This window comes from Rattus rattus, chromosome 10, assembly GCF_011064425.1.
Source record: "Rattus rattus isolate New Zealand chromosome 10, Rrattus_CSIRO_v1, whole genome shotgun sequence".
Classification (NCBI taxonomy): Eukaryota; Metazoa; Chordata; class Mammalia; order Rodentia; family Muridae; genus Rattus; species Rattus rattus.
Genome location: NC_046163.1, coordinates 6,210,867 through 6,229,709, shown reverse-complemented (window position 1 = coordinate 6,229,709; position 18,843 = coordinate 6,210,867). Strand labels below are relative to the sequence as shown.

Genomic DNA, 18,843 nt, shown 5'->3' with positions numbered 1-18,843 from the left:
ATCTTCTGGCAAAAGAATGTTCAAGAAGAGGTATGATAGTAATGTAAGTATTTTTCAGATTTTCTGTGTTTTATTCTATGGTGCAAAGTATTTCAGTTATTAATACAGAAAACCAAGCACTGTGCATTCACACACACACACACACACACACACACACACACACACGCACACGCACACGCACACGCACACGCACACGCACACGCACAAGCACACACACACATATCCACACATTATATGCTTACATTTGATGTCATTAGGCTTCTTCAGTGAGTCACAAAAAAATGCCAGGCTGTGGTGTGTAGGGTTAGTGTGTGGTACAGATGCTAGGCTGCAGTCTGTAAAGCCAGTGTGGTAGAAGAGGCTGGTGGTAAAAAGCCAGGGGAATGTTCCTAAGCATTGTTTCATTGCTAGACCAGAGGCCACACTCTCATAAAATAGAGATGACAGCTGTTTTCTCCTTCAAAGGGTCAGTGCGCATCTTTCATTGGGCCCTCGGTACAGAGTGCTCTTAATGCTTCCACAATATATCTAAAGTTACAGACTGAGAGGCAGAAAAATGCATCTTTATGTATTTGCAGCAGGGCAAGGCTGTGTTTGATGTTTTTTGTTCCTTGTTTTGTTCTTAACATTAGGAAGCTGAGGCAAAAAGATTGCTGGAGGTTTTGAGGTCAACCTAGACTACTTACTGGTTTCTAAGCCAACCTGGGTGTGAAGCCTTGTGTCAAAATGAACAAACCAGCCAACCAGCTGAATGAACCATAGCAGGAGTATGGGCTCTTCTGAGTGTTGATAAAGATACAACAAGCATATCACTGTCGACTACATAGTGAGCACTCTGTGTAGCAGACCTGTATCGACACACTTTCTGTTCACTCTTTTATTCTAACCTGCTCCAAAAGGATTAGAGGATGGCTGTTCTCATTTTATAGCTGAGGATTCTGAATATTTGAGGTTGTCGGGTGACCTGAAAGAATTCACCAGGAGTGACGTTAAACACACGTGGCCACGGTGGCATCACTGTTTCCACAGGTGGCTATGGTGGCATTAGTGTTTCCTGACCCAGCTCATTGATCTTATGATCTGGCTTATGTGATCTTGACATGATTATTTAATATCCTTATGTCTTTTTGTTTTGCAGAAATGGGAATAAAATATTATCATGTTTTTGTGAGTGTTAAATAAAATGATAGCTTGCCTTGCACAAGGCACTAAAAGATCTCACAGAGTTGGGAGGGATCTTTGTTTTGAAGGGCACAAGGAATTGCTCATGCTGATTTATGTATGTAGCCAGTACAACATAATTTTATCATAGCTAAGGCACATTTCTCATCTGTGGTATGCACAATGTAGAATCACTTTTACTTTTTCTTTTTCTACTAATCTATTTACTCACTTTATATCCAGGTAGCAGCCCTCTTTTTCTCCCAGTGCCCCCCAACAGCCCTCTCCTCATTCTGTTTCCTCTCTCCTTTCAGAAGGGGAACCCCCAACTCAGGTCTCACCTGTCTATGGCATACCAAGTCACTGCAGGACCAGGAGCATTGTCTCCAACTGAGACCAGAAAAGGCAGACAAGTTAGGAGAACAGGTTCCATCGACAGGCAACAGATACAGGAACAGCCCTACTCGAGTTGTTCGGGGACTCCCATGAAGACCAAGCTGATATTCTCGGTCTTGGGGAGTTCTTGTCCTCTTTGGGTCTTTCAATCTGAAGCTTTTCTATAAGACTCTCCGATCTCAGTTCAATGTTTGGCTATGGGTTTCTGCATCTGTTTCCATTGGGTGCTGGGTGGAACCTCTCAGAGGACAGCTATGCTATCCTCCTGTCTGCCAACATAACAGAACATCATCAATACTGTCATGGATTGGTTCTTGCCTTTGGTGTGGGTCTAAAATTGGGCCAGTTATTGGTTGGCCACTCCCTCTGTCTCTCCCCCATTTCATTCCCTGCACAACCTAGGTTTTGTGAGTGAACTGGCACCCCCACTTCTCTACTGGGAGTCCTGTCCAGACATAGAAGGCAGCCAGCCCAGGTTCCACATCCCCCACTGCTAGGAGTCCGAGTCCTAGTTACCCTCATAGACTCCTGGGGCTTCCTCCCAGGTCTCTGGCACATCTCCCTCCCACCCACCTTGGACCTTCGTACACCTGATCCCTCTGCACTGTTTCTGTCCCCATCCCACATCCATCTCTCCATCCACCTCTGACATTCCTCTTTATTTCCTCTTCTGAGAAGAATTCAAGCTTTCTTTCTTGGGCCCTCCTTGTAATCTGGCTTCTTTGGGTCTGTGAATTGTAATATGGTTATCCTTTTATTTTACTTATAGTAAATTCTTGCATGACTTCTCAAGGACAACATATGTCTCTGTCCTTTTGAGGGAAGACACTAGCAATGGCTCTCACAGATAGCTCATTTTCTATATGAGTCTCACTTCTCAAGTCATCACCAATACCTTGGGTCCTTGTCTCTAAAATGAATTATTAATGTGCATACTTAGAATATGCACATGGGAATTGCACTGGAATGAGCAGGCTGCTCTTTAGTGGTATCCTTAGGGCAATGTCACAAGCCAATGACGGGCACATTATAGAAGATGAAGTAGAACACACAGCATTGTAATGAAAACTCAGCCATCTTTGATGAGTTTTTTCCCTCAGTGTATGTGAGATTCCTCAGTGTATGTGAGATGGTGCTCTGTGGAAACAATAACCATAGCACACTTTGCTCTCTCTTATCCCTGTTCCTTCAGGTTGAAGGTAAACTGGAATCATTTCTATGTTTTTTAAAGTTTTGTACCTTTTAAATCTTCAGGGACTCTGATGATAAGAACACAGTTTGGGGAATGAAATGCAGAAGACTGACACACTCTTCATAGGCTGAATGGCCTTTGTCTGATTAGAAAGTTGAGGCGAGAAGAGGAGACTGTGTTTCTTATTTAGTATTCACCATTTTCACGCTCTTCTTGCAAATACATCCTGGGTGCTAAGAGATACAGTAAATAAGTTGATTTGGAAATTCAGCAACCTCTGTAATGTAAATTATTCATATCATCATGGGGGGCATCTTCAGCAAATCGTATTTTATCAGTTAAAGCATTTTTTCCCATTTGTGTTATACAAACAGAGGAATGAGCTCTCTCGTTCTTCTCTATCCCCTCTCCTCATTTTCTTCATAGTGAACTCTCATGCTGCAGGTGTTACAGTGACTCCCAGCATGGCCCACAGAATAATTTGGTGAGTGCCAAGCATTTAAAAGGGAAAAGGTAACAAATATGTGTTGGGAGACCATTCTACATGGTCCATTAACCCTGCAGTATCCCATCTTAGATACATATGAAATGATACATCTTGGCTCATAAAATGTTTCCTGTCCTCTACCTTTAAGCTTCCTTGAAAAGAGAAATCACTAGGTACAGAAAAGGGGGACTCAAAACACCAAAATGATTTGGTCTTTTTGATAATACGGTCAGTGTATTGCCCTGTACAGAACTCTATTGTGCATTCTCGAACATCTTCTTTGGATTTTCTTGCTGTTATTTTAAATCCATCCTATGTTCCCTACCACTATGATGTTTTATTTACAGGTGATAGTTGGCCCATATCGTGACCATGGATTATAGGGATTCTCAAAGTTATTCATCCTGGTAATATTAGACTCTGAGGAAGGTATTCTATGCTAGAGAATCATAGAAGGCCTCAAGGAACTATGTCCCTTCAAGAGTCACAGTTGGACAATGAGCAGTGTGAAGGGGAGATGACCGCTCAGAGTGATCTATGTGGAGATAATATTTTTCCAAGTAAGATTCAAAGATTGATCCCGAATTGAAAATATTGATATATAAATCCTTGGCTGAACATTGTGGCTCATGCATGGTCTCATTGGAACTCATGATCTATTGCCAATCTCTGAGTTCCTATTTATAGTCATTTTTAAAGAGAGAAAATGTACTTTTCTTCAGTTGACATTGGAATGATTTGAACCTAGCTTTACATATGATGGATGCATGAGAATGCAATGAGAGCTAGCAAAACAACCTGTGTTATGAGAGTTTTGTATATGCATGTTTTCATCCTTATAGGAGTCATGGGAAGATACATTATTTCAGGAAACAGAATAGCTTATTCTGCTTTCTCAGCAGAGTAACTGGCAGTGATGTCTTCCTCCAAATGACCAGATTAGTCTCTTATCAAATGTATATTGTATAACGTCATCCATTAGTGTGTGTGCGTGTGTGTATGTGTGTGTATGTGTGTGTGTGTGTGTGTGTGTATGTGTGTGTGTGGTGTGCAGACTTGTAGAAAATATCATATTGTTTTCTGAGTAAAATAATAGCCTTGATTCAGTGGAAATGTCTATTGAGACAAAAAAGCTAGGCAGAGGCAGACTTTAATGTATCATGATAAATCTAGGCATGGTGATATGTGTTTCTTAACCACAGCTCTTGGGAAGTTGGGGCAGAAGAGAGAGCCTGTGACTCCATTCTGTTTCTCCAAGCCCATTTCTAGATCTGTGAAGTCCCAGCTCTGAAACTAGCAGTCTTGTCACCCGCAGAGTGGTAGGGAGAACATGCCTCCCCCAGTGATTGTGTGTATGTGACATTCCCAAGAGCGGGCAGTTAGACATGCTCGCATATGCACGTTGAGGAAAAGAACTCAAATACAGAACCATTTACCAATTTCAAAATGTTTCTACCTGAGAACGAGATACCTTTTTTTTTTTTTTACTTCACACAAAAATATCATATGAACTCTCAGTGACCTTAGAATAAACTGTAATTTAGTGTCTACGGGGCTCAAATGTTACCAAAGGCACAGCTGCGATGGATCATATTCTTGGCTCTTTGCATCAAGGATATGTGCTCGGTTCAGTTGCCAAGGACAGAAGTTTTAGAGCCAAGTCTAGTGGTGCCTCCAAGGAGCCATGAAATCTACTAACAGGCCACTCTTGAGAATACGCAGCCAACAAGTGGATTGGTTTATTACAGCCAGAGCCCTTCACTTTTATTTTCCTCAGTTCTGGTTGTGGTACAAAAATCTGAAGCAAGGCTTTGCGTTGTCTTTTAAAATACTATATTTATCCCTGGATTGTGGCAGGCCACCAGAGGGCTGTGCACTTAAAGTGCATTGCTTGGTTCCTTCTAGAATAATTTTTAGTCATTTGTGCAGCATTGCCACTGTGCCTGGTGTAGATTCTGGGAATATCATGAGATTGCATCAGATGCCACCTGCCATCGTCTGTCCTATTGATAAGGTGTTGTTCAGAAAACCTGTGTTTATAAGGACAGCTGAGTGAATTCTACAAATGGGTAGGAATAAGGCAATGACTTTTTATGAAGAAAAAAAAACAACAAACAAAAAAAAATGTCTTTCATTCTAGTGCTATGATAAAAATACCCAGGGAATAAGCAACTTAGGAGAGAAAGGTTTCTTTTAGCTCACAATTTCAGATTATATTCCATTATTGTATAGAGATCACAGCAAAAACCTGAAACAAGCCACACTCACAAACAGGAACAGAGAGGAAAGAATCCATGCATGCTTAATGCTTATCTAATGTTTCTACTCTAGTGCAGTTCAGTCTTGGGACCCAAACTAAGGATTTGTGGCACCTATATTCAGGAAAGGTCTTTCCACATCCACTAATACAAAAAAAAAAAAAAAAAAACTCTTCCACAGGTGTGTCAGCAGGGAAACCCAATCTAGAGAATACTGTATCGAGATGTTCTTCCTGGTTCTCTCTAAATAGAGTTCTGTCTCTATCATTGCATAAAATAGAACTGTGTGTGTGTGTGTGTGTGTGTGTGTGTGTGTGTGTGGTGGGCATTTGGTTAACACATCGAATTTCATATATTCTAAAACATACTATTTTAATTTCCTCTTCAAATCTGTCTCAAATTGTCACCTTCTTAGTGATGGCTGTTACCTGCTCATTCTTATGTTTGCATTTTACACTTTAATGTTCTGCCTGAGTCCTTTCTCTTATCTGCTAGGTCTGACTCTCCCTGATTGTTTTCTGCCCAGTCTCTCTTCTATTTCTCAAATTCCCCCTATTGCTTGCAATTTCACTAGTTTCATAATCCCAACTCACAATTTATCTAGCCCTACTCACTAGTAAGTGATTGTGCCCTACCGATCTTATTTACTTCGAGTTCTTTACTATTTTAGAATTCCCATCTGATATTTCAGGCCCTTTACAATTTTGTCCCCAAACTGTATTCCAAATCTTACCTCCACCCATTCCTCCCTCCTCTTCATGTCCTTCAAAGCAGCCGCTCGCTTAAACACCAGTCCCTGAACACAAACATAACTAGCTTCCCGTGCCTTATTCTCTCTGATGGATGTGTCCTTCTTGACTCCTTCAAGCCCTTATGTTTCCCCAAGGCTCTTTCCAGACACTATCTTGTGTATTTCCCTCTATTTTATCTCAGCAATGGCTTCATCCTGAGTCATTACACCCACTGCTGTTACGGATGTTTGTCCCTCCCCTCTTTGTATCTTAGTGGTGCATGACAATTTCTTTTCTTAGTTGTGAGACCCTCAAGGAATTCATCTGTATAGAAAGAAGCAAGTATATGAGACATCCTCCAAACGTGTTTTCTCTGAAGAATAAAACACTATGTAATGGGGCATCGGTTTTATGGTCACATGAATGTCACTTGCCATCAGCGTATTTCTTGGTTGCCAAACACGAGCACTCAACTGTCTTTCTTTTGGTTTCAGGATTAGGCAAGTGAAGAGCTGAGAAGTCTGAAGAATGTTTCCAAGGAGTGATCTGGCCGTCACTCACTGGGTTTCGAGGAGCATGAGGAAGCTCTTTCTAGTGCTTTCTCTCCTGCTGTCCCAAGCAGCTCATTTGGAAGGCAGGAAGGACAATCAGTTCATCTGGAAAACAGGTAAGAATATTCTGGCTTTTCATGTATACGAAGGTCATTTAGGAGAATATTCCTTTCATATTTGCTGAGTGGTGGGAAATACTCAGAAAGGAAAACTACACACTCATTATACAGAATACATTAAGTTTATTTTAAAGCTCTGCCTATCTATCTATCTATCTATCTATCTATCTATCTATCTATCTATCTATCTATCCATCCATCTATCTATGTATCTATCTATCTATGTATCTATCTCTCTATCTATGTATCTACCTATCTATCTATCTATCTATCTATCTATCTATCTATCTATCTATCTATCTATCTATCTATCATCTATCTATCTTGTGTGTGTGTGTGTGTGTGTGTGTGTGTGTGTGTGTGTGCAGACCTGCAGAGGCCATAAGAGGGTACCAAATGCCCTGGAGCTGGAGCTCCTGGTGATTATGATCTGACCATGTGAGTATTCAATGCTAAATGGAGTTCCTCAACAAGAGCGGCAAGCATTGCTCCCCCTGCACTCTCTCCCCATCCCCATACCTTATATTTTCACTCCTGCTTAATTGCCATCTATGCCAATGATACTTGCCATGATTTAGAATTTCTGTGTTGTTGTCAACTACAATTAACATTTTCACAGTTACGCCTATGCCTTTGACAACCATTTCACAACTGAGAAGTAAAATGTGATGTCAAAGTGGAGCTGATTCCTGAAGCTGAAAAGCTTTGAGTCAGTTTTTTTATATGTCTTTCTTTCGGGGTTCAAATCCATTGTCTATTTGATGTTAAATATCGTCCAGCACAGATTATTTGCATGTGGGCTTGGGAGCAGGAAGAATTACCTAACTCTGGGGGGAGAGAAAATGAAGTTGTTCAAAGCTCTTTCCGCTCTGTCAGAGGACCCAGGTTCAGTCCCCCATCCATTTCACATGGCTTAACAGCACCTGCAGCTCCAGCTTCAAGGTATTCAACACTTCTTTTGACCTCCAAAGGCGTGTCCACGTGCGTGCACGCACACACACACACACACACACACGCACGCGCGCGCGTGCGCGCGCGTGCACACACAAATTTTTTAAATCTTAAAAACAATTATTTGAACAACTTTGCCTCTGGGTGGTAACTAAAGTCTCCTTACTGTATTTAGAGATGCTTAGTTTTCTTGTGTACAGTTACTTATGCATTATGTGAAAGAATTGATTTCAGGTTTTAAAGCCCGTTTATGATTTTATTCTCTAACTATATCCTTAATTTGCCTGTATAAAAGATTTGTTCATTTTAATTTCTAACCCTAATAATTTATTAGCTTAAGTTATGAGCCCTAAACACAGGCTTGTTACTCTCATATGGCTCTTTGTACCTCTAATGCTTTCTTTGTTATGGATTTTAATTTTCCTAAGGTTTCACAATCAGATCATTTACCATATTTATTACTGTTTCAAGAGTCCATTCATGCAAGTGTAGATAACTTATACACTTAATATCTTGCAAGGGGAACATGGTGGTGTAGAAGATCTATGGTCCTCAGAGAGTTTTCATTTTGGTCCCATCGTCTGTAAATTAAATAGACTGTGAACGTATTGTCACCATGGAAATATGTATAGAAGTGATATTCATAATACATAAATGACTTTGCAAAAATGAAAGTAAATTATGTTTTAAAGAATATTAAGTAAAAAAAAAAACAGTGCCACTAGAGATACAGTCAGGAGAAGACTTAATTTCATTAAAACCTCTATAAATTCATTTAATTGTGAATTCCAATGCTACATTAGTGATTTGTGTTTTCCCCACACATCAAGCTTTAGAGATAGTTTTCAAGGCACTCGCGCATTTCAATAAAGGCGACTATATTGTTTTAAGCACAGAAGTTGAACGTTTTGTGTGTGTGTGTGTGTTTGTGTGTGTGTGTGTGTGTGTGTGTGTGTGTGTGTGTGTGTGTGTGTGTTGAGTTGGGGGTATATTGTGGACATAGAGATCAGCTTATTTTATGATTGGCCTGGAACTCACCAGTTGGGTTAGGGTGGATTAGCTAGCACAGGAGTGCTCTGCCTCTGCCTCCCAGTGTTAGAACTTGAAATGTTTGCTACGTTGCCCGCTCTTTCTTTACCTTGCTTCTGGGGAGTCAAACTCAGCCATCACAAGCACTTTACAAAATGAGCTATCTGTCCAGCCCACAAAAGATAAGTATTTCATCAATTCAAACTTTATCTAGCCACCTAATGTCTGATGTTCTCCGAGAAAGGCAATTAAAATGGAGAGCAGCAAATCTGCAGCATTAATGAGATGTGTTAGGAAAATGAGCTTATTTAGAGGAAAATTTATGTATGTGTTTTCGAAAAAATAAGCAATCGAGTTTCTGGAGAGGGAAATCTTTCCAGAAGACACAGGCATTGTTTGAAATAAACATCACTGTGGACGTTTTCATTTTCTCCAGTGTCTACTGCTCCTCTCTCCCTAGACTATAGTATTTGTACATGACCACGTACTTCAAAAGCTGAAAAATATCAAAAGTGAATAATCAAAAAGCAAAATGCTAGACCAGGTAAACTACATCTCATCTCTTTTGTACCTTTCAGGAAATGTCCTTACTTATATAAATATGTATGGTTTTCAGGTACAACCGAAGCTTATCCTTTATCATACCACAGTGTTGTGATAAACAGTACATAGTAGTATTATATAGAATAGTGCATATTCTTCATGTTCTCATTCAGTGATTTATTTCTTAATTGCTTTGGCATCACAGTGACTTCAATTTTTGCTATTATATATGATGCTGATGTATTGTTCTAAAAGTAAGAAATGATTTGGCTTGAGAAGTTATCATATCCCCTGTAACAATTTGAGGTCATTCTATTTGAAATTGCCTTTGACACCTTCATTTCTGCTACACACACACACACACACACACACACGAGTTCTTTATATTTCATATGAAAAACTTTTGTCATGACAATTAATTACTTGTGTATAGTATGTTATCAGATCTATGAGCACAGATAAATACACGTCCAATGTTATCGGGAATTCGAATAAATTTTCTGGAGAGTCAGATAAATATACTTTATCCTAGAAACTTGGAAACCAGCTTTCTGGTTTAGATCCACTTAAACTCCTTGCTAATCTTCACCATTTTCTTTCTAATTTAAAAGGTTAGATGTCGGGGGTTGGGGATTTAGCTCAGTGGTAGAGCGCTTGCCTACCCTAGGTTCGGTCCCCAGCTCTGAAAAAAAAAAAGGTTAGATGTCAGTTATCCTCATCTAAATTAGAGGCGTTTCTAGCCAAGTCCTGGCTTTGGAAATACAGTGGACTGATGATACTTGGAGGTTATACTATATTGCCAAAGAGTGCTCTTGTAGGAATAATGGGCATGTAACAAGTCACTTCGTCACTGATCGGTCAAAGCTTTCCAACACCTGTCCTCACCATGAAGACATCTGCTCTATATTCAGTCTCAGGTAGCCCCAAATCCATGCCTGGGAAAGAAGGGTCACTCCAGCTTGAGTATCAAGTAAAAACTCCATGCTTATTGTTTTAAGTTTAAGCCTGTAGTGATTTGTAAGTACTTTCTTTGTTAAAGAGCAGCCAGACCACTGCCTCTAAAACCATAAGAAGTCCTTACTTCAAAAGTTCCTGGTAGTGGTCCTGGGACTTGTGTTCATTCTGTTGACATTTGCTGAGTCCTGTGTTCTAGGCAGTGTTACAAGGACAGATTACAAATAAAATATGAGAACATAGTTCCCAGGGACTAAGCATTATCAACAGAAAATATGATATAGTAAGAAATGATAGGATATAAGCCAGAGCAGGACCATGGATATAAATATATGAAGCTTGTATAGACTGTGGATGAAACACTTCACTGAGGAAGTGACCCTTTAAAAGAGCCAGAGGAACAGAAGTATGAGCCTTGGTGATGAGAGGAAGTAGGTATAGAGGGCAAGAATGGGTTATTGAGGAAGGAGTACAGGGTGGTGTTACCTAAGGACTTGGGAGGAATTGGACATGTTAGACTTCACCTTTTAATTCTAGTACTCAGGAGACAAAGACAAGTGGAGCCCTATGAGTTCAAGGGCAGACTGGTCTACATACGAATCCTTAGGCTAGTCAATGCTATATAGTCTCAAAGAAACAAAACAAAAACAGGACCAGGGAGGAGGCCAGCATACTGGAGCAGAGCATGGGGGGGTGGGGGGAGTGACAAGAACTCAGGAAAAGAACGTAGCAGGATCATGTTAGCCATGATCCCATCTGTTAGAGCTGTGACACTGGATGAAGGAGAAAGATCCTGGAGTTCAGAGGACAGTGACAAAAGATGAAATTCTTTCTAGTAAGGTTTGAGTGAAATCATTGCAGAAATCCTTGAAAGGCAGGTAAAGGAGGCTGGTTAGGTGGTACTGAGGACAAAGAGTAAGTACAGTGGTCTCTACCAACTCCATGGAAGTGAAGCATGGTGTGATGAGGGTGAACTAAAGATCTGTATAACAGCAGACTTAAAAGATATTTGGGGGGCAGATGTGTTTGGGAAGATATGGTTAAGAATGGGCTAATTTATTAAAGGGAAGATTCATCAGGTACGATTTGATGATGTCTTTACATACTCCTGCTTGTTGCAAATGGAGTGTGCCTGTGTTGAGCCATACAGCTAAATGTTCTAAAATGATCAAGGTAGCATGCAGCCCAGAACAAAATATCAGACTTCAATTTGACTTTTGGGCCCAGGTTAGAAAACCATTGGAGTGGCGTCTTAATTTTCTTTTTCCCCCCTTTTTAAAAAATTGGATATCATTTTATGTATTTACCTTTCAAATGTTACCCCCGTCCCAGTTTCCCATTGATATAACCCCTATCCCATCCCCCGTCCTCCTTCTTCTATGAGGGTGTTTCCCCACCTATCCACCCACCCTTTCCCACCTCCCCGTCCTGACATTCCCCTACACTGGGGGGGGGAGGGGTGGTGGAGCCTGGCAGGTTTCTCCTCCCATTGGTGCCCAACAAGGCCATCCTCTGCTACATATGCAGCTGAAACCATGGGTGTGTCCATGTGTACTCTTTGGATGGTGGTTTAGTCCCTGGGAGCTCTGGTTGGTTGGTATTGTAGTTCTTATGGGGTTGCAAACCTCTTCAGCTCCTTCAATCCTTTCTCTAACTCCTCCAATGGGGACCTGTTCTCAGTTCAATGGTTGGCTGCGAGAATCCGCCTCTGTATTTGTCATGCTCTGGCAGAGCCTCTCAGGAGACAGTTACATCAGGCTCCTGTCAGCATGCACCTCTTGGCATCCCCAATAGTGACTGGGTTTGGTGACTGGCTGGATTCCCAGTGGGGCAGGCTCTGCGTGGCCATTCCTTCAGTCTCGGCCCCAAACTTCTAAGAAGGATGGAAGCATCTGCACTTTGGTAGTCTTTCTTCTTGAGCTTCATGTAATTTGTGGATTGCATCTTGGGTAATCCAAGTTTTTGGACTAATATCCACTTATCAGTGAGTGCATACAATGTTTTTTTTTTGGTTTTTTTTTTTTTTTTTTTTGTGATTGGATTACCTCACTCAGGATGATATTTTTTAGTTCCATCCATTTTCCTATGTATTTCATGAAGTCTTTGTTTTTTGATAGCTGTGAAGTACTCCATTGTTGTACCACATTTTCTGTATCCATTCCTCTGTTGAGGGACATCAGGGTTCTTTCCAGCTTCTGGCTATTATAACTAAGGCTGCTATGAACATAGTGGAGCATGTGTCCTTGTTATATGTTGGAGCATCTAGTTGGGACCTCAGGTAGTTCTATGTCCAATTCTCTGAGGAACCTCCAAACTGATTTACAGAGTGGTTGTACCAGTTTGCAATACCACTAACAATGAAGGAGTGTTCCTCTTTCTCCAAATCCTCACCAGCATCTGTCACCTGAGTTTTTTATCTTAGTCATTCTGACTGGTGTGAGGTGGAATCTCATGGTTGTTTTGATTTGCATTTCCCTGATGACTAAGGATGTTGAAATCTTCAGGTGCTTCTCAGATATTCGATATTTCTCCGTTGAAAATTCTTTGTTTAGCTCTGTGCCACCATTTTAATAGGGTTATTTGCCTCTCTGGAGTCTACCTTGTTGAGTTCTTTGTATATAATGGTTATTAGCCCTCTATCAGACGTAGGGTTGCTAGAGATCCTTTCCAAATATTTGGTTGCCATTTTGTCTTAATGACAGTGTCCTTTGCCTTACAGAAGTTTTACAGTTTTATGAGGTTCCATTTGTCGATTCTTGATCTTAGAGCATAAGCCTTTGGTGTTCTGTTCAGGAAATTTTCCCCAGTGCCCATGTGTTTGAGCCTCTTCCCTACTTTTTCTTCTGTTTGTTTGAGTGTATCTGGTTTGATGTGGAGGTCCTTGATCCACTTGGATTTGAGTTTTGTACAGGGTGATAAGAATGGATTGATTTGGGTTCTTCTACATGCTGACCATCATTTGAACTAGCACCATATTTTAAAAATGCTATCGTTTTTCAACTTAATTTTCTGTTGCCATACTCTAAGACAAGAAAAAGAAAGAAAAAGAAAGGGGGAAAGAAAGAAAAGAAAAAGAAAGAAAGAGACTGAGAGAGAGAGACAGACACACATACACACACACACACACACAGAGAGAGAGAGAGAGAGAGAGAGAGAGAGAGAGAGAGAGAGAGAGAGAAGTCAAGACCAATGCAACTTATAACAGCAAGCATGTAATTGGAGGCTTATGGTTCTGGAGGGTTAGAGTTCATTACCGTCATAGCAGGGAGAATGACAGTAGGCAGGCATGCATGGTGCTATAGAGCAGTAACTGAGAGCTTCTGTTAGATAGTCCCGAAGTATAAGGCCCACACAGAAAAAACTAACTGGGAATGACATTGGAATGAATTGAAACATCAAGGCTCACCCCTAGTGCTACACCTTCTTCAGTGAAGCCACACCTCTATCCTTCCCAAGTAGTTTCACCAACTGGGGACCAAGTATTCAAATTCATAGGTCTATAAGATCTATTCCCATTAAAGCAACACAGGTGCGAAGGAGAGACACAAGAGAGATACTGACTGAAGATGAGTGAAGCAGATTAGGTTGTTGGGTGAGATAGCTCAATGTCAATTTACCACTTTACTACTTATAACTGAGCCTGATGACTTTTCAATCCATAGAACCCATTTGATGGACAGAAATAACCAGTGAAAGTTGTCCTCTGTTCTCCACAGAGTTGTGTCATCTCTCTCTCTCTCTCTCACTCTCTCTCACTCTCTCTCTCCCTCTCTCTCTCTCTCTCTCTCTCTCTCTCTCTCTCACACACACACACACACACACACAAGATAAATAGATATAAATAGATAAATAGATAGATAGATGGGTAGATGGATGGATGAAGGGATGAATGGATAGAATGAGTTAAAAGATTAAGTCATTTTTGCTGTGCTGTAGAGGAAGCAGAGGGTGTGTTGTGAGGAACTTGGCATTGACCACACTCATGCTTTGACCTCATATGAAACTGATATGCATGTGTTGATCACAAAGTTGAACATACAGAATCTGAACACCAGAGAGAGATGCTGGATAAGCACCAGCAATGAGGTTGGAATTAAATGCAGCTTTAGAAATGCAGATCTGCCCTCAGAATTTGTGATCCTGTATATGTAGAGAATAACATTTTGATTACATCCTTCGGGAGCCAAATGACATTAAAAAAAATCACTGTGCTAAAATGCACGTAACATAAACTTTACCATTTTAGCAGCTTTAAAGGTGTAAAATTCAGTGAGATTTAGCTCACTCACAGAGAACTGAAGCTTCCACTGGTACCTTGTTCCAGGACGTTTTCACTAGCCAAACCCACATTTTACAAGTGAGCTCATAAAAAAGACAGGAAAACAATTTTTTTGATAATAAATTTTGAACCAAATAAAGTTCTATAGTTATTTCTTCATGATAATATTTTAAAAATTGTGCATTTTTGTCAACATATAACAACTTATAGGTAGCATATATTGCTCTCATAGTAGCATAAATTAGACTTAGAGGGAGGCACCCAAAACTAAAAAGTAAGGTAATTTCATCTCTCTTGAGCCTCAATTAAAAATGAGGGCATCAACATTTTGTGGAATCATTTTGAAAAGAAAGGTAAAAAATTGAAATATATAATGAAAAGACCCAGGGCTCCAACTGCATATGTAGCAGAGAATAGCCTTGTTGGGTCACCAATGGAAGGGGAAGCCCTTGATCCTGCCAACATTGGACCCCCAGTGCAGCGGAATGTGGGGGTGGGCAGTAAGGGGGATATATAGGGGGAATACCCATATGGGGGAGGGGGAGGGGAGGGAATGGTGGCTTATGGACAGGAAATTGGGAATGGGAATAACATTTGAAATGTAAATAAATATATCTAATAAAAATTCTTTTTTGAAAAGAAAAGTAACCATTTAATAATGTTAGCTACTGTCTCTGTCTCTGTCTTTCTGTATCTCTGTGTCTCTGTCTCTGTCTCTCTCTCCCTCTCTCTTAAAGAACTTTTAATTATGTGTAAATATCTATGTAGTGCTATGTGTCCTTGAGTGCAGGTGCCTGTGGAGGCCAGAAGAGGGTCTTAGAAGCCTTGGCTGTGGGGTATGGGTGGTTATAAGCCACCTGACATGAGTGTTGGTAACTGCACTGGGATCTTCTGCAAGAGCAGTCTGCACCCTTAACCACTGAAACATCTCTCCTGCCCCCTTTCCTCTTATTATTCCGTGCTAGTACAGTGCTTGTTACAGCCATGTGTCTGCGTTTTGAAGTTGTTGTGTAATTTACTTCTTTAGTCATACAAAATTAGAATTGTTTGATGGTTACAGGTATTTTATTGAGAAGTGATTTTACTGATTTGAAATATAAAGTTGCCTCTATGTTAGTCTCTCAGAAAACTTTAATTTCAATAGCTCTCACATGATAAATGATAAACCTCCATTCCATGAGCAAAGTAAATAAAATAGAATCGGAATAAAAACACATTATGTCAATGATATTGCAAAAGCATAAAGGATCTTATCTATGTCCACAGTCAACCACATCTTAAATAATACTTTCAGCAGTAAAATATAAGAAAAACTGTGTTATATATATTGCACACATACATTCTAAACTTTAAGATTCTTAAAGAAAATAAAATGTTCTTAGAAGAAAGATTTTGTTTTAATCTGTGTTAGAAATACATGAAATATTTCCTCTCGGAATTAGATTAAATTGAAATCATTTTAATTACTTCTGTGGACATTAGATCATCTAAGGGGCATGTATTTAATAGACTCTTGGTGGTATTATTTCTGTAACATAAGAAAGCCTTGGCGTATATAGCATGGATTTTACTGCGAAAAGTTATAATTATTTTTCATTAAACACCTCAAGAACTAATTTTATAATGTTCCTAAGAGGTAAGAAAAAAAAAACTGTAGTATGTAACAAAATAAATTACTCTGCCATTTATTTCTAAATATAACTAAAATCTAGACTTCATGGCAACAGAAAATTTTGCTATTTTGAAATAGCCCAAGTAACTAGAACACACATAACTAACTATTACATAAGCCATCTTCCACCCTAAGTGAAACGAGGGACTCTTTCTTTCTCTCTCTAACTCTCTGTCTCTCTGCCTCTCTCTGCCTCTCTGTCTCTCTTTCTCTCTGTCTCTGCCTCTGTCTCTGTTCCTCTACCTCTGTGTGTGTGTGTGTGTGTGTGTGTGTGTGTGCGTGTGTTGGGTCTGTACAAGTCTGCATGCATGCGTATTTCTCTGTCATCTCATCCCCTGTGATTTCTGATCATGTTCTGAAAAAGTGTTTGCCTCTTATTTAAAAGAAGACAGAATAGATTCAAATGTCCCTGGAGCTCTCAGAATTAGGTGCTCTAGGTACCCCCTTTCCCAGTTGAAGTCTACAAAAGTAACCAGTTCATCTCAATATCTTTTTGCAATATCTTTGCAGGAAAAAGAAGTCTGATATTTACCTCCACATGTCTGTTGCTGTTTGTCGCTTCGCTCCCTCCCCATCCCTTCCTCCTTTTGTCCCTCTCTTCCTTTCTTCCTTTCTTCTTTATCTTTTACCTCTCCCACCATTATCCCTCTTTTAAAACAGAATCTGGACTTTATAGCTCAGACTTACCTCAAAATCATAGCAAGCCTTCTGTTTCAGCCTACTGAGTGAGGCTTACAGGTGTACACCACTCCTCGCTTCAATGTTTCTAAGTATTACTGTAGCTTTGTTTCTTTATGCATCCAATACCCAGATACCTACCATGGAACTGGTCCTAGGTTGGTAGAGGACATTTTCTCTCATCATCCTTCTCATTTCTTCCTGTAACTCTTCTAGGTATTTTTATCAAGCTAATTTAGCCAATGACTGTTTTCTATGCATCTTCTCTCTGCTGAGCCGAACACCGTACTGCACTTCATTCTTGTTTAGCTCTATGGGTAAATGAAAAGTTTCTTCCCTTGAGTTGTCCTCTTGCCTTATTTTCTTGGAGCCTGGTACTGCTTTCCCCTAATAGTCCACTCAGTACTCAATGGGTCCCAGCACTGAGGATCAGATCTAAAGATTCCACCAACATGCTCTCTACTTTGAATTTCTTTCCACAGTCCCACTCTGATTCTCTTGAAGTACAGGGAAGGTGTCAAATGTGAGAACCCGTTCATCCCAGCTTCTTAAGTCCCTTTCTCACTCTTCTGCTTCTCTCCTTGTCTTATTTTCTACATCTGCCAAAGTTACCCTCTGGTATCACTCCAAGGGGTAGGTTGGAACTCATTTTTCAAATCCCTTTATATTGGAAAGGGTCTCTGTGCTTGTCATGTACATGAATGATGGCCTGTGAGTTGGTGTATGGTTTTTTTTGTCAAATTGACACTAGCTGAGGTCATCTAGGAAGAAAGAACCCCAATTCAGAAAATGTCTCCATCAGATTGGCCTGTAGGCAAGTCTGTGAGACATTTTCATAGTTAATGATTGATGTGCAAGGGCTCAACCCACTGTAGGCAATGCCATCTCTGGACAGGAGATCCTTGGGTTATATATATATATATATATATATATATATATATATATATATATATATATGTGTGTGTGTGTGTGTGTGTGTGTGTGTGTGTGTGTGTGTGTGTGTGTGTGTGTGTGCCATGGAGAGCAGGCTTTCAAGTAACATTCTGCCATGGTCTCTGCTTGAATTTCTTCTCTGAAGTTCTTTATTAGTAGATTTTGATGGGAAAATGGAAGCCAAATCAACTCGTTCCTCCCCAAGTTGGCCTTAGTTTGTATTTTATGGCAGCAATAGAAAGCAAACAAGGGGAACTTGGGTATAGAGGTCAAGAGTAGCAGGCACTGTTCCTCGGAAATGCCCAGGATTGAAGCTACTGTCTCTTATTGCTCCCAGAGCTGGGACTGCACATGTTGATGACATTGGGACCTCCTCTTGGCACAGCCCTACCTATTCTTGTGCCCCTCTTTCAAGCATCTTTACCTATGACTTTCTAAAGCCCCGTGATGATACACTTAGAGATATGTCTGTTTTCCTCAGTATCCTTGGCATCAACAGAGTGCGTTCCTTGCTGTACTCATGTCCTAGGTTTCTGAGATTTGTTTTCGTGTGATTTTCTCCTTTCTGTTACTCTTTTGGTAACGTTATGCACAGATATCTGGCTTCTATAGCTGATGTTAAGATGTTTTGTTTGGCTGGTTTGGTTTTGGTTTTTGGATCTTTCCCCTGTTTTCTTATCTATGTGTTTGTTTGTATTCTCATTCTACTTTCTAATTTTTCTGCTACTTCGCCTTAATTATTCTTCTTTATTTTTAAACTGGTGATTGGACCTACAGCTTTGTCAATCTCAGGCAAGTGCATTAAATGAAGCTGTAACCTTTGTATTCTGACTCCAGATCTCTGACCCTTGCTCTCCAACCCCAGCCCTGTATACCCAGAATTCTAACCCTATCACTCTTCTCATTTTT

The 18,843-nt window shown here is 40.2% G+C and overlaps 1 protein-coding gene across 1 annotated transcript in view; it reads left to right on the top strand.

Moving 5' to 3' along the window:
- The window catches only part of LOC116911550 (thrombospondin type-1 domain-containing protein 7B), an 852,321-nt gene that overhangs the window by 130,777 nt on the left and 702,701 nt on the right, over nucleotides 1-18,843 (top strand). The window contains exon 2 of the mRNA XM_032915540.1: nucleotides 6,720-6,892. Coding sequence (XP_032771431.1) covers nucleotides 6,754-6,892 — 139 coding nt within the window. The 5' untranslated portion in view covers nucleotides 6,720-6,753. The remainder of the gene's footprint in view (nucleotides 1-6,719; nucleotides 6,893-18,843) is intronic.